The 17,085-nt window shown below is 39.5% G+C and overlaps 1 protein-coding gene across 1 annotated transcript in view; it reads right to left on the bottom strand.

Annotated features, from left to right (window-relative positions):
- The window catches only part of frem3 (Fras1 related extracellular matrix 3), a 64,311-nt gene extending 58,508 nt beyond the window's left edge, over positions 1–5,803 (bottom strand). The window contains exons 1-2 of the mRNA XM_006629552.3: positions 592–5,803; positions 16–105 (exon numbers count right to left, since the gene is read on the bottom strand). Coding sequence (XP_006629615.2) covers positions 16–105; positions 592–5,620 — 5,119 coding nt within the window. The 5' untranslated portion in view covers positions 5,621–5,803. The remainder of the gene's footprint in view (positions 1–15; positions 106–591) is intronic.
- Between the last annotated feature and the right edge of the window lie 11,282 nt (positions 5,804–17,085).

The raw sequence follows: 17,085 nt of genomic DNA, 5'->3' as shown, positions 1-17,085 counted from the left end.
ATTAAAGTGGCTTACCTTTGTCTTCAATTGTAAAGTAGAAGATATCACTTGTAGCGTTGTCTCCATCACTCAGCACGTAACAAATCTTCATATCATCAATATCGGCTAGTTACACACAAAGAAAAAGCCACATAGTTTAAAGATAATGTGTTTGTAGAAAAGCTGTACCTGTTCAGTCAATACCAAGTACTTAAAATTTCCAAAGTTTACACTCAGGTTTTGTTACAACCCTCATTTTCCATAACTGATATCCTTTTTTAGCAAAGGACAAGAACAAATATCATCCTCAGGTACAAAACAGTTAGAACTGTTAAAACTGTTCCTATCATCAGACACTCTTAATGAAAATGATAATATCTTAAAGAAAAACATCATACTGGTATTCTTCTAGTCATTTTAAATTATTTCTTTGCAAATTGAGAAAAATTGCAAAATTTTTTCTTTGCAAATTGAGTGATGCTTAAAAAACACTAAAGAGCCTTTGCCAGTTCTACGAGTTATCCAAATTTCCCAATCTTCTTTAGTATAATTTTAGTGCCTCTGATCTACAGATTCTAATATGCATCTATAAAAGCTGAAATAAATGCTTACCTTGGGTGAAGGTTCTGATGCTGTCATTCCCAAGAGCTATGTTGATGATGTAGCCATGCAGAGGAGCCTCAGAGATGGTATACTTGAGGACCTTGTGTGGACTGTCCCTGTCTTCAGACCTCAAGACCTTGCTGGTAATCAGAAAGCCCAGGTGTCCAGTGTGCAGGATCCTGAGCGTAGGAGATCCTTTGTTGACGACGATCTGAGGGACGCCGTTGTCAACAGAGTTGATCTGGATGGTCATTGTCTGGGGCTTGCGGGTCTCGAAGACGGTGTTCGGGAAGACATAGAACTCTGTGTGAGTACCATCTGTCACTGTGAAGGAAAAGCTGTCCTCACTGGTCTCTGTGCTGTCATGCTTGTAGGTGATGAGGTTCTCATTGAGGTCTTGCTTGGTGAAAGTGGTAACAGCATGGGTGCCATTGTACAGTAGCTGCCCATGGACTGGCACCTGAGTGATGATGAAACGCAAAAGGTTGTCTGGAGTGTCCCGGTCCTCCACAGTTAACTCGAAGGGGGTGATCAGCTTCACCTCCCCTTCCCCAACCACAAGGTTGTGGATAGTCAGGACGGGCTTTTTATTGTCTACATCAGTGATGGACACTCTGAAAGTGCGGAAAACTGGGTTGTAGCCATCTGTTACTTCAAACTCAAAACTGTCCATCTTCACTTCGTCATCAGATGTGTGGATGTAGTAAATCTTGTTTCCTGCCAGCTGAAGCTGGGTGAAGGTGGTTATGGGAACACCAGGGCTGTCAGTACACTCCAAGTGGCCACGGCTGGGAGCACGAGTGATACTGAAGCTGAGGTGCTCATCAGGACTGTTAATGTCAGTGGTACTCAGCAGATCTGTGGTCAGAGTTACTCTCCCTCCTTCTTTAAGGGTCACACCTTTGTTAATGACATCGGGGAAAACCATGTCAATGCTGCCAATGCTTATGTAGAAGTACCGGTCAATAAGGGGATTAATGCCATCAGTGACATCAAACTTGATGAGGTCGCGAACCCCTTCCTGTCCTGTATGAACATACTGAATCAATCCTTTGTCAATTTCATCTTGGGTGAAGTTCATCTCCAGGGTTATGTTTCCTATCACTTCTCCAAATTTGGTAATGCGCTGAAGGTAGCCCTGCCCTGGCCCATGGCGAATAATATAGGTCAGAGTCTTGTCTTCAGAATCCAGGTCTGTTGCTTTAAGGACTTTGTTGGTTATTGTTTTTGTTTCCCCAATTTCAACTTCAAGCCCGTCATTTATAGTCATTCTTGGAGTTTCATCGTCCACAGGAATAACCATTATGAGGACTTTTTTTTCAACAGTGTGTTTTCCATCTGTAAGTCTAATTTCAAAACTGTCTTCTTTGGTTTCAGAATCGTCGTGCTCATAGACAATGTTAGAGCCTTCCTTGATCTGCTCAAGAGAGAAATGAATAACGGGGACTGTGCCTGTTGTCAGTTGCTGAACAATATTGCCATGTTTGGGAGAGCTAATTATTTCAAACTGAAGATCATCCCCTGGAATGTCGGCATCTGCTGCATTAAGAATCGGTATGTCAATGACAAGACTCATCCCCTCCATAACAACAAATTCACGAGTGAATATTTCAGGCTTTTCATCATTTGTTGGAATAATGACAATAGGGAAAAAGTGACGCTCTGAGAAATTGATGCCATCAGAACAGCGGAAAGTCAGCCTATCTTCAACGGGCTCAACACCTTTATGAATGCTTTGCACATAGTAAATATGTCCCAGGCGGACATCTTTAATGCTAAAAGCAGTAATGGCAGTACCTGCTCTGGACTTTTCTGATCCTGGTGCTGGAGATATGTTTTCGATGTAGCCAGAAGTGGACTGGACTATGATGGTGCACAGAATGTCATCTTTTTCGGTGTCCACATCTTCAGCTTGGATATTTGCTAGTGTGATGACATTCTTTTCCCCTTCCAGCACAGTAAACTGATCACTAACCTTGACAACTGGAGGCATGCTGTCCACAGGGAGAATAGTAACATGCACCCTGACACCCTGGACCTTATTGCCACCAACCACCCACTCATTTGACATATCAGAGATGGTAAGATTGAAAGAATCGTGCTGTTTTAAAGGTCCAATTTCCCCACTTGTGTGGGCATACACAACAGCTCCATTGATGATATCTTGTTGAGTGAATCTTTCAGAGGACACACCATTCACCATAATTTCACCTAGTTTCGGTGGTTCCTCAACAATGAACGTGAGCATGAGGTCGTCAGTGTCCTCATCCCTTCCTTGAATCACATTGGGAGTGATCTCTGTGGCTCCATTCTCCAGAACATCAATTGAGGAGCCCAGCAGGCCAGCGGGGAGCATGATGGTTGGTGTTTCATCATCAACTGGTTTGACGGTAATTTTTATAATGATCGGCAGTTCATGGAACCCATCACTGACATCAATTTTTATTGTGTCACTGGTGGATTCTTCACCACTGTGAATATATCCAAGGCGGCCATTGGCAATATCTTCCAGCACAAATGTCTCTCCAACTGACATATCAACCCCCAAATATTGCAGCAAACCAAACCGTGGAGCCTGTGTCACAGTGAAGGTAATTTTATCATCATCTGTGTCCTGGTCAATGGCATCAAGTTCTGCTTTAGTTATTATGTATGTGTTTCTTTCGAGCACTGTGAAGCCTGTGTTTGTAATCTGGGGGGGCTTGTTATCAACAGGCTGCAAGAAAATTGTAAAGACCCCATCCACCGAATTTCCAGCAGTGTCCTCCACAACAAAATTGAACTGCACTACTCTTGGAGTGATGCCCAGTTCCTGATCTGGGGGCTTGTATGCCACTTTGAGGTGATTGATTTGAGCTTGTGTGAACTCAGTAATGACAATGTTAGAGCTCTCAGTCAGAACTATATCCCCCAGTGGCACTGGGTTGTTTTCATCCGTATCTGTTGGAGGTCTAGTTATGCTGTATTTAAGATCCCTGTCATCTGAGTCAAGATCAGTATAGCGTAAAAATTTCTTTTTAAAGTGTGTTAATTCATACTCTTTCACAGCCATATATAAAGTAGTGCCTGGATAAAGTTCAGGGGGGAGATCATCCACTGGATGGATTTTAATCGTGAACGTGTGCTCCCCAGACTGATTTGGTGGGTCGTTATCATCCTGGACCCGGAAGATGAACTGGTCCATGACAGTGGTGGTGCTATGGGGTCCAATGTGACGGTAAAAAAGCTTTCCATCCAGAACATCCTGCTGAAACCACTCCGTCACCACCTGTTCAAACATCTCGTCCGTTTCGCTGAATTTCCAGCCTGACAGATCTGAAGGCTGCTCTGCTTGGCGCAGCAGCAGCTCGCCAAGTGTTGAATAGGGAGGCTCTACAATAAACTTAATGGTCGAGTCCTCCGAGTCAATGTCAGTTGCACTTAGAATGAATGGTGAAATCTGCATGATTTCATTCTTGAACAGCACCAGCCCAGTATTAGCATTTATGATTGGGGGTTCATCGTCGGTGGGTGCAATGGTAATTGGAAACAAAAACTCAACTTCATTAGTGCCATCAGTCATACGGAAAATGATGTTGTCACTGTAAGTGTCACTGCCATCATGCTGGTACACCACAACACCTGCATCCAAATCAGCAGGGGTAAAAAATTTCCTCCTGGCTCCTAAAACTGTTAATTCACCATGCTTTAAGCCATCAATAACAGTAATTCTCACGTCTTCAAGATTATCTTCATCACTGATTTCCAAATTCTGGGCACTTGACAGTGCTCTTGACTGCCCCTCAAACAGAAGCTGTCCTGTGTTTTTAGTTGCGACTGGAGCTAAAGTGTTCATGGGTTTAACAACAATCATGAAGGCAAAAGTGTCAGACACAGCACCCTCAGTGTCAACAACTTCAATCTCTATCTGAAAAATTCTCTCCACATCAGAATCTACAGAGGGGGGCTTATATGCTATTTTCAAATCTTTAATGTCACTCTGATAAAAAGATGTAATAGGCAGATTTTGATCATCAGTGCTGATAATGTACCCGTGCTGATAGCCCAGGGGTGATGTGATGTTAAAAATTAAGTCATCTGGATCAGATTCAACATCCTCAGCAGCCAGCATATCATTGGTTATAGCTGTCATCACAAACTGGTCAATTTCCATCATCATCATAGCAACAAAACTTGGCTTAGGGGGGGTGTTTTCTGTCCCTTCTTTGATTCTAATCATTATCTGGAAATGCTCCTGCTTGACAATGTTTCCCTCTTTATCCATCAGCTCCACCAACATGGGGATGTAATCTCTGTTTGGCGAGCTGGTGGTGGAGGTATGCTTATAGCGAACACCCAAGTTTACAAATTCATCACAGTCAATCATCTGCCCATTGGCGGTGTGATTTAAAAGAGAGCCATACCTGGGGAGACCTCCTGCGCTCATCAAGGTGGTGACCTTGCATGATTCAGCACTGCCATCATAAGCAAACTCCAAGCCCTTCCTGTCAATGGGATTGCTGAAGCCATTCAGCTTGTCCACGACCAGAGGCATATTGCGGGTTAAAATCTCCAGTTGCTGAAAAACAACTTCCACCTCCAGCATGAAAGGAATGACAATGGTGTCGGTCTGGGAATCATACCTTAACTGCAGCCTCACTCTGTCCTTGTTGGGGCTTCTTGATCCAAAGTGGGTGTATTTCACCTCCTCTGCCCCAAAAGCACAGGGGAATTTCTTTGGAGACAGCATTCCAGGTCTCTGAGCCAGGGGGTCGTTCTCCAGCACTGTGATGTAGCACCGGTCACCAGGCTGCACTTCAGTCACCAGGTCGTTGATTGGGTCTAAATAGACTGATCTTCCAAAAGGTACCCTCACTCCATTGTTGGCCACCAGTATGGACTCAGAATTAGGTCCCGGCCTGGGGCCGAAGAAAAACGCTGGATCAAAGTTTTCTGCCCCTTCAGCTGGGAAAAAACTGTAGCTCAGTGCAAAAAGGGCAAAGAGATACTTTAAAAGTACAGCTTTGGAAAGCCCAGTCCTTTGCAGACAACCAGCCATATCCACTGCTAGTTGCCCCGCAATCTGTATATTTCAAATCCAACCTATCTCAGTTGGTTTATCAGAATGATAAAAAAGCACCCTGTCTTGCAGGAGGATGTTCTGTCTCCCTCACTCCTCCGGCTTTCAACACACACATGGGACAAGTGCTCTTCTAATTCACTAGAGCTCTGCAGGTAATACTTAACCAGTAGCCCCTGGCAGCCCCAGGCTCCACCCTCTGACAGCCCCATGGAGATACCTCCTATCCCATGGCTAATTAAAGAAAGCGCATTGGACAGCCCAGCTCACACTCCACACACCCAGCCCCCTACTCCCTGAAAAGCACCAAGTATTCATATTATTTCTCTTTAACCCCCCGCCTCCTAAATTCAAAAAGGGATCCTTTCATTGTTCATAGACTCAAACATAAAAACAAGGTCAGGAAAAGCACGGCTCGTTTATTTAATCCTCCCTTGATCTAGCAATCAATCAATCAATCAATCAAAACGTTGTCTGCAAAGGTTTGTCTATTTTCATTCATTATCATAAAAAGCGACAAGTTTCCAACTGGGCAAATGAATCGCATTCCTTATCTCCCTCCCACTCCCCTGCGCCTCAGATAGGATTCCACTCATTCACAAAACCTCTGCACGGCTTTTCGACAGTGTTTTAGGATTACAGGTGGAAAAGAAATGTCCAGTGTTTTTGTGTTAGGATTTGTAAAAGGCAACCATAATATTTAATTTAACTTTTTTTAAAAGAGAAACTAGATCTAGGTCGAACTAGAGTTAAGTGTATTACGTAAAGGAAAACGAAGGGTTTTTTTTTTCTATTAAAAAATACATTAAATCTAACTTCAAGGATTATGATCTGCAGCAGGAACCATGTTGGCGTTACACTATTGAAACATTCAAGGCTTAAAGGTTGGTGCACGGCGGTCTCAAAAAAATAAATAGCACATTTTAACTAATACAGATTATTCATATAACTTACTTTAATAAAACGAAACTTTTTATTGAATCATAGCCGTATATCCATAGCCACATTCACAGTCTGTATATATCGTCTATTTGCAAAAAAATAATCTTATAGTTCAACCACGAAGTGCATCACGGAAATGAGATATTTAATATTTTAAATACATTTGACTTTAATTTTCACTAGATAAGAATCCTGCAGTAGTTCAGCTTGTGTGGACTGAAACAACCACAGAAAATGTAATTATTTAGCAAATGAGTGCAAATACATCTATTTTATTAACATCTTAGTTTCTAAATAAACATCCAACCTCTTCGCTTCCCCCCCTCGAGCTGGATTTGAATGCAGAGAAAACGCTGACTTGGACGCCCTCTTTTGGTAAAATAAAGAGGTGCAGGAACTACCTGCCCTCAATGGTTGATGATTGAGACTACAGAAAATGTACCGCCACATAATTATGAATTCACATCATCGGCAATTCAGAATATTATTATTTCTGGGTGACAATGTGGCACAATGGTTAGCATTGCTGCCTTGTGGTACTTGGACTGGGTTCAATTTCTGTGGTGTTATCTGCGTGCAGTGTATTCTCCCTGTGCTTGTGTGGGTTTTCTCTGGGTGCGCTGGTTTCCCCCACCTCCCAAACAATACTTTTAGGTTAATTGATTTCTGGGACAACTGGCCCTTTTACTCTGTGGACTGTTTTTGTTACATTCTTACCTCCTTGTTTAGATGTGGGTTATGGAGGTCTGTAACCAGCTATCCACATTGTTAAATGTGTTGCCCTGCCTTCTTTCAAGACAAAGCTGGATTAAATACTTAGTTCAGTTAGATGCCAATAACTAGATGACAAAGAATGACGTTCTCATTTTAAAACCTTTCTTGTGGTCTTGTGATTCTGCAAAGAAGATTCAGTGTTGCTTCAAGGGGACATTGCAATGTGTAACAAAAGTTGTTTCTATTATACTGTATTAGTCTTAAACTACCTTCCAGGTGGATCACAGTTTTATCACAAATGACACTTTGAAGTCTGGTTTATGAGTTTATATGTCAGAGGTGACTTCTATAGTAATTTCACAGTGTGGCTCATGTGAACAGTGGGGTCTTTCAGGGAGTCTGATGTATGGTGATTAACCATACTGCTTCACTTTGTCACACTGAACTGTCACTTCCAAGAGCAGAACTCAGGCAGACCTTCTCCACAAATTTCATTTTGTTCCTCTAACAAGTGCATAAAAACTCAGCTGCAACCATTACAAAGGATAAAGACACTCAAAAAGCATTAAAATCTGGAGACCCCACACTTTTTGGCACGGCTACTCTACATGGCCAGAGAACTTAATTTTTTTTTCAAAAGCCGTTGTATTTCCTGCATTTTTGTTGACGTGGTGACGTGGTGACGTGGCAGTGTCGTGTCCTGTGTTTGATTCTGGACATGAATGTTTGTATGGAGTTCTCTTGGTGTTTTCTGGTTGCTCTTGTCATGACACACGTCCCAGAGACATGCTGGTTAGGCGTGTGAAAGGGGTGGCATCCAGGCATGGTCTCTCAGTTCCTCCTAGCACACCATGCTTCTGGCATAGGCTCCATTTTGGTTAATGGATGGGTGGAATATCAGCATAGGCAATGTTTTGGGATTAAAGAATTCTTTCCTAAGCACAGATGTTTTTTTCTATTTATTTTATTGTCCATAGAACTCAAATTCAACTTTGCCTATCACCCTGAGCCTATTGGAACTCTGCCACAAAATGCTTAGCATTGCATTATTAACAGACTGTGGCTTGTTCACACATAAACCATCCACATGTTGTTAAGATTTAATGCAATGTCAAGAGACATGGCAAGTATATCATGTATCTGAGACACCGGTTGTTCAGGTCCTGACTGTTGTCAGTCGGGAACTCAAAGAAAGTGCAGACAGACAAAATGAGCATGTATATATATATTTATACTTCAGAGCATTAATCCAGCAAGCATCTCATTCACATTTCATAACTACTTCATGATCAATCATATGAGAGTGTTGTATGCACTGCTCTTACATACTCAGGTACAGCTTTTTTCAAACCACTTTCTAGGTTCTCATCAGATTTCAGGAGCTAGAAAAGGCTGAACCTGGTCAGCACATGGATGAAAGTCCCCAGGGAGATATAAATGGGCTTGGCAGACCAGTAGGTGGCGCTCTTCCGAATGCCAATGCCTCATGATAATGGCAGGAGATACTGTGCTAAAGCAAGTGCTAATCTTCAGAGGAGAATATACGGCGAGGTTGTGTCTACTTGGTCATTATTGATGGTACTGTTTGTAAAAGTATGTGCTGACCAGATTCCACTCTACACTTGTATAATTTGACCAATCTAATGTTCTCTCTTGGAGATGGTGTAGCAATATTTCCTTTGAGCTTCACACATGAACTTCAGAGGTGGTTAAAATGGGATCCCTTCTGTTTGTGAGGTGTTTAAAAGCACTTTTTAAAAATGATTATTTCACTAGGAATAACAACACTCAAGAAGAAAGCGTCATGAAAGGATTATGGAGTGAAAATTTGGCTTAACCTGCTTGGCTGAGGGTTGTCCTCCTCGCTGTAGGATGAGGAGGCCAAGACCCCAATTCAGGGTGACCAAGGGGTAGTAGTAGTGGTGGGGTGGAGATGGGATGCAAAAGATGTATGAGAGGGAGAGATGGGGATCACATAGTTATTCATAGTGTTTTAGGAGAGGAAATGACATCGGGAGTAATTGCTAATTACTGACGGCTGAGTCTGATTGAACTTGTTTGTTGTCATTCCTTCCAAATTTTCATTACAAACTCCATTTAATCAAATAAGTCATTTAAGAACAATACTTATTTGCAAGAGACTGGTGTAGAGTATTCAATTACAAAGCAGTCTGATCTGTGTATATTTCAATTTGCCCACTCTAACATTACCCTCATTGGATTATTCTTAAATTTCCTGGAATATGGGCAAATGGGTAACATTATTTTAAGTAGTGGTTCCTGTGCTGACAATGGCACCATGAGCATTAGGTACAAACCCAACAACGAATAAATTCTTGTTAAAAAAATCAGCCTAGATACAGAGGAGTACTTTCACATTGCTGCACACAAAACACAAGTCTTTGTTGTCTGTAAAAAGAAAGACAGACCAGTAAGAATGTATCTGTCAGGGAACACAAACCTATTGGAGGAAAAGAGTCCATTCATTCTGTCTGATGGCTGTGTTTGAAGGTGAGCTGTCATGAAGGATTAAAATGAGAAATGAATGCAGTTGTTCCAATCATAAGTGGGATTCCAGATGCAATTGCCTTTCTTTAAAAAAGACTGTCCTAACTGTAGGTCCCTGTTCCTATCAGACATTTAAATGAAGAAATATGTAGCACATTTTAAAGATATGTGATATTTTCCTCTAAAGATAAATTGCAAAACTGTCATGTAACATGTTACAGTGTAGGGGACTTACAGTGGAATGAGAAATCTCCTTGGCTGTCTGCTCTAACGTCACCTTTGTGTGATCCCCTGACAAAAACCCCTGGGAGGCACAATTTGCTTCAGTTTACCAGCTGTACCAGTGTGACCAGCTATGGTGTTTGGTGTTGTAAGGCTATTGCCAGTAGACTGTCTGCCAAAGTGAGGCTGGGCAGCTTGTGCACTAGATGAAGAGCATTGGTCTTTATCTAATTACTTGGATACTCTTAATTGATCTCCTTTAACCTTGGGCAGACAGTTACTACAATATTGTCATCTTACCCAGTCAGAATAAGTCTAACATTTTATTAACTTTCAACAATTTTACAGTAAAAAAGATACAAGCAGAAAAAAAGACAGTAACACAGCAAATGTGTTATAAAATAATTATAATTATTATTATTAAATGCTTTACAGCATTTAAACAAAATATAACATGACAAAAAACTGAAAAGAAAATAGCTTTTTTTTGTTCTATAATTCTTTACTGTATGTAGAGCAACATATAGCATCATTTGTGATGCTGTTATAGTATTTGTTGAGAATAGTAGAAGATATAGCATGTACTGCAAAATAAGTTCAGAATATTGGGTTTACCTTTTATTATCAGTAAAGGTTAAAATATGAGTCTATACTGTATATTCAAGGTAAATAGATGTTTAAAAAAAGCTTCTTATTTTTAATTTAGCTATTAAAAAATAAAAGATACACCACTGAAAAATCTATGGAGAGGTCATTGATTCAACAATCGACTATGTTGCCTTTACTCCGTTTATAATGGTGGGGAAAGAAGCATCCTGTTTATCAGAAAACACTCTCTTGTACTTAGCAACCCCTGTTTATCATCTCTCAGAATCACAAATGTAGCACAAGAAATACTGAGGATACCTTATAAAACCAGTAATTTTATTACATCTCTAAAATAAGTTCAGGTTCTACTGCCAGTTGGAAGCCATTTCAAGTCATGCAATGCGTAACTATAGAGACAAACAAACCAATCTTTTTATATACTAGTGTCCCCCTTGTTATTTTCTTTTTTTAATTCAAGGCTCTCCATGTTCTCTTGCTGAAAACATATTTTTAATCTTTTGGCTGTGCCTCATCTTTCTACTAAATGCTGAACATAAAAAGTAGTAATATGAAGTATTACAGAGACCAAAGAAAAGCATGTATTTTCTACGCTGCCTTAAAGAGTTGACCGCAATTCTCACTTTATATTTATTTTGAAATTAAAATTAGGAAGACCAATGTGTTCTTACTGTTTTGTATCCCTACCCCTTTTTCTCATCCAAGCCCCTTTTCCATGTTTTAATCAAAATTGTGTTTATCTTAAATAAACTGGACTATTGTGCATTTACTCTCCACATATTTCTTCATACACAGGAAATGTGCTGGTACTAATAGATCATTCATTTGAAACATGAATGCACAATGTGAGATATGTTATTAGGCAGCCAGCTCAGGGCATGCTCTACTGTTCATGCACAGGTCAATACACAGCAGGACCTGGGAGCAGAGTTTCAGCAGGACAAATTCAGCTCAGCTACCCAGAGACTAGTTCCCATCTTGGGGAAGATGATGATGACAGGCATATTGCTGTCGCATTGATTTATGGGACATAAAGGGAGGTATTTCCATTTTTCCTTCCTGAAGGACAGTGCATGGATATTGGATATATGAAAAGCACAAGTTTATTTCATCTGAACAATCTTTTCAGATTTTAAAACATAGGCATCTAGTAAACTTTGTCTCAATGCAATATAAGAACTACTGCTGATATTAATGACATTATACCCTTTAAGTTTTGAGTTTGACTTAATATTAAACTATGTTACCAAGTAACCAGTACCTTACAGGGTTGTAGAAAGAAATGGTCTGTTTTAATGTTTTGTCATCCTTTCCACAGTTAACATCTTTCCATGGATTCACTTAGAATGAGCTGCTGATAATTGTAGTGTTCCAGATACTGAAACCCTTACTTTGATGGTATAATAATAATAATAATAATAATAATAATAAACTTTATTTTATATAGCGCCTTTAAAGGTGGCTTCTCAAAGCGCTTTACAGGATGACAATAACTATAAATAAGAAGACTAAACAATAAATACGAAGATTTCACAAGATAGGACACGATTATAATTACAACAATACAACAATAACAATATAGGAGACCGTGGAAGGTGGTATTAAGAAGAGCAGAGGGGTGAAGAATGGAACCAGTTAAGTAAAGGCTTTTCTGAAGAAGAAGGTTTTGAGTCTGGATTTGAAGGAGTTTAGAGAAGGTGACTCTCTAATATCCTTGGGCAAAGAGTTCCAGAGCTTGGGGGCATAGCAGGAGAAGGCCCTGTCGCCCATACAATGTAGACAGGCTTGGGGGACAGTAAGGAGGGCAGAATTTGAAGAGCGGAGGTTACGAGGTAGGGAGTAGGGCGATAAAAGTTCAGACAGGTATTGAGGTGCCAAGCCATGTAAAGCCTTATAGGTGAGCATGAGGATTTTAAAGTCTACGCGGAATTTGACCGGAAGCCAGTGCAAGGACTCCAGGATAGGAGTAATGTGAACACTTGCACTAGACCTGGTCAGGATTCTGGCTGCTGAATTTTGGACATACTGCAGCTTGTTCAGAGTAGATTTAGATACCCCAGGGAGTAGAGCATTGCAGTAGTCAATTCGAGAGAATACAAATATGTTGATCAGCTTTTCAGCCACAGTTAATGATAGCATAGGGCGTAGTCTTGCGATATTTCTAAGGTGAAAAAAAGATGTTTTGACAGTATGCTGTACATGTGGGTTGAATGTTAAGCCAGAATCAAATATAACCCCAAGGTTTTTCAATTTTGATTGACGCTCAAGTACAGAGCCATCAACAGACAGGGTTACAGGACTGGCTTTACGAAGTTGATGGGGGGTACCAATAAGCATGACTTCAGTCTTGTCACAGTTAAGATGAAGGAAGTATAGAATATTTTGATTAATATTAAAGACATAAAATGGAGCAATAATTGTTTACAGGATCACAACATAGCAGTGGGACATCGTTCTTTTACAGGACTCATTTCAGTTTGTCATGAAAAGCTATATCATAATTTATGTTAATATGCTGCTTATTAAAATATTATAACAACAATGAAACAATGTACAAAAACCATTAAATAACTACTGAGTCAGAAAATTATTTTGATGAGCCGTCATCCATCAATAGCAGTTTGGATCATGCATACGAGATGAAGGTACAGTATATAGTGGGCAAGAACAAGTATCACCTAAGAAAACTGCAGCAAAACAACTCAGAAGTCATATACTGTATGCTGTTTTCAAATTGTAGAAAAATCTCTCCTACAGTGGTCACTGGTGGTTGTCACCCTTTTGCTTTTCAAAATAAAATTCAAATTTACACGAACAGTGTTGCTCCCATGTAACTGGAATAATTGTGAATTTTGTTGCTCAAACTATACAGTGCTGCTCATCCAAATTCAGAGTACTGTACCTGAGTTCTTTTAACAGGCATGGAAAACAATCATGGCCTTCAGCTAATCAGTGAAGTAACCCCTTTTTAAAATATTTTCCCTAAGAGAGTAAAAACAAAGAGAAATCAGTGAATTAAATACTTTGTGTAAGACTTTAAAATGATCTGTAAGAAACTGAAATTATCCTGCAATTAATTTAATTTACACACTGTATGTGCCTTAGTTTTAATGAGCAATATTAATAAGAATATTTAAAAAATAATAATCATGTGGTAATATAACAAAATAATAGAAGCTGATGACAAGTTTAAGAGGATAGTTTGTTTTCCCTCTAGACATTGAAGACAACATTCATTTTACTCTTCTGCTTTCATTTACTGATGACCTTATGAGGATTTAGGGATGACAATATCAATACGCAGATGGTTTTAAGATGTTTAATAGCTGGTCTGCAGGTTTCTTGGTGTCCTCGGTAGACTGCGTTAAGCAGTGTGGAGTGGAGACTCCTGTATGACCTGCAGCCACTGCACTCATCCACACAGCTCCGAGTGTGTGACCCTCTGTCATCATTCCCAGGCTGGATTTCCACTCTCACTGTCGGCACACATCCTGGTTAATTTCAGTTTCCACCCTGAGTCTCAGAACTGATTTCTTGTTGCCATTCTGAAGAGTTTTACCACCATTATTATAGCATAAACCTTGTTAATGCTATAGTATTAGACACCCCAGTCAAAATCAGGAGTTACTACAGTACATGTACAGTATATCGTAAGACTCAGGAATTTCCATAAAATCCTCACTAGTGTTTTCTACTATTACATTGACTTTGACTCTTAACTAAACAAATCAGACAAGCTTGATTTGCCTGTGAAACAAAACATGCTTGTTATTTAGCAATTTTTAATCCATGTTGAGGTACAGTGAACTGGATGTGAGCAGAGAATATGAAGTGTCGTAGTAGCTAATGTATCAAATTTCTAATCACATACTGTATATGCAAGTCATTGTCAGGGGTTCCTTGGCACTAACTTTTGTTTCTCTACACATCCATAAATCTAAAAGGCTGCTTTTCTACTACGAAACACAGAATTAACTGATAGTTTAAAACATTAGAAAGCATTAAGTGAAAAGTCCAGTATCTATGACTTCTGCACAGCACTTGAAGTGAGGAGTCTGTGGAATATTTTGGATGGAACAGATGCAACAAAAATGCTTTACTTGAATGACTTAAGCTTTTGTTCCATTGTACTGTATATGGGGTGTGCAACATTACAAATCCAACCACAGGTCCAAGGTGAAGTGTTCAATGCCAGTGAGGAAATAATTCTGTGCTTATCATTTGTGGCTAAAATCATTTACCTTAGAATAGCTCGCTGAAAGAAGGCACCAGTTTCTCTTTGCTTTCACACTTACAGTAGCATTCAGATAATGTGCTCCTGTAAATACACATACTGTATATATAGAGGATTCTAAGAACCTAATACCTTTGGATCCGGTTCAGGGGAATCTGGAAGAGCAATGGTATCCTACTTCTCTGTGCCCACTGGCATCTTCCCATCCTGCCCCTGCATGTATCCATATCACACATTCCAAAAACCCTCTCGCTGTCACTGTGGCCAGGCTGCCAGCTGCATTTCACTACTTTATTGGTGGATTAAACAACTCCACTCCATTGGCTCTCAATCCCTGTTACCCCCTGTTGCAGGCCCAACCAGAGCCCTAGAAACAAGCTCAATATAGTGCTTGAATAAAGTCCGAGAAGTCTAACTAAAACAGTTGACTTCCTTGTCATAGCCCGTCTCAAAATTCAAATTCTCTTTCTTATAGGATACATTTTGCAACTGCATCTGAATATAAACACTAAAAGACATCCACCCATTTCTTAACTGCTTCATCCATTTCAGAATCGCTGGGTAACCAAGCCTAACCTGGGAAGCACAGCGCACAAGGCAGGATACACCCTGAACAGGGCGCCAGTCTAGCACAGGGCATACACAGACAAAAACCCACACAGACTGTACTCACACTAACATCAGGGCCAGTTTTCCTAGAACCCTATTAACTGACCGGTATGTTTTTGGACTGTCGGAGGAAACCCACATGAACATGGGGAGGTCATATAAACTCCAGCCAGACAGTAGCGTGAACATTGAAACCAGGGCTCCAGTGCCACCAAACCACCCACCAGAAGACATAGACCACTAAATTATGTTTATTACAGGATCTGAACACACGTCTTGAGAACTCATTTAAATATAGAATATACTATATCCCTTTAGTCCAAAGTCCAAACACATTAGGATCTGATCTTTCTGCCTTACCAAGAACATTTTTGTTACAGCTAAAAAGGATAAAATTTGTATAAATTGAATGGATTTCAGTTTAAAATCAGTAAAGTCAGCAATTAAGGTAATATTGGTGGCTAAATGAAAAGGAAAGTGTAACGTAATATACTGTATTACTTTTTTCATACAAAATGTTTCTTTATGTATATTTTCATACTGTATACTTACAAATGATAAGAATCTTGTTTATATATAAACCTAGCTAGGTATTACATATTTTGTAGGCAAAGGAACAAGTAATAGGTTTATTCCTATTACCTAGTAATAGGTTTATATTTTTTGTATGAAATTCAATTCAGATTGTTTATTATAGTTGAATGAAATCTAATTCTGTATAGCACCTATAATTAATATTAAAAAAAGCCCCATTAGAAACTTCTTAAAAAAACAATCATTTTTTTTAATGGAGTTTTGAATTAGTAAGAGCTTCCACAGTTGAAATTAACACTAAAACAGCAGCTGGTTTGTAAGAGCCACGCACTAACTTCAATGACTTCATTCTCCTTTCTGATGAGAGCTTGGAAAAATCTTGACTTATTGGTTTCTCTAAAAACTGTATAGTCTAATATTCACTTTTCTTTATCCAATGCCATTGTAATATTACTTTGCATTTTATTTACAGTACATTACAAATACAATATACATTAGAAGTGCTGAAACTAGCAAATCAGAGAATTGTATTAAAAATACTTTTAATTGTTTTTCCTTTGTGTAAACAGAAAAAGGTTGCAGATATTTGCAAAGTGAGTGCTGACCAATGATGTCTGAGAAACTTCACTCAACAGGATAATATTTGACTATTAAATGTTTGTGGTCAACTGTCAGGGAATTCCTGTCTATTAACAGTTACTTTGAGGTAAATGTGTTTGTACTTGTGCTGTACCTTTCACAACCAACATATCTGAAAGTGAAATGGACAGATGGCAAATGTGCACGAAGTTTTGATTTGAAACAAAAAATAGTTTTTGCATACACACGTGGAAAACATGCCAAAATCTGTTAGGAAAAGGCATGATTTTAAATCCTGCTTGACTAACTTTTTCACTGTCCCTGTCTCACTCATTAGGTTTTATATTTGTGTGCTTGTGCTGACGTTATTTTCAGTGTTAACAAAATACTCAAGCAGAAAAAAGATGTTTTCTAAACATTATACTTAGAGCAAGAAAACAGGGAAATCATACTTCTCTCCAAACGTTGCTGCCTAGTAGACATGCAGACAATGCAG

This window comes from Lepisosteus oculatus, chromosome 1 (genome assembly GCF_040954835.1).
Source record: "Lepisosteus oculatus isolate fLepOcu1 chromosome 1, fLepOcu1.hap2, whole genome shotgun sequence".
Taxonomy (NCBI): domain Eukaryota; kingdom Metazoa; phylum Chordata; class Actinopteri; order Semionotiformes; family Lepisosteidae; genus Lepisosteus; species Lepisosteus oculatus.
Note: the sequence above shows the minus strand (reverse complement) of the source record. Positions and strands in the feature narration are given on the sequence as shown.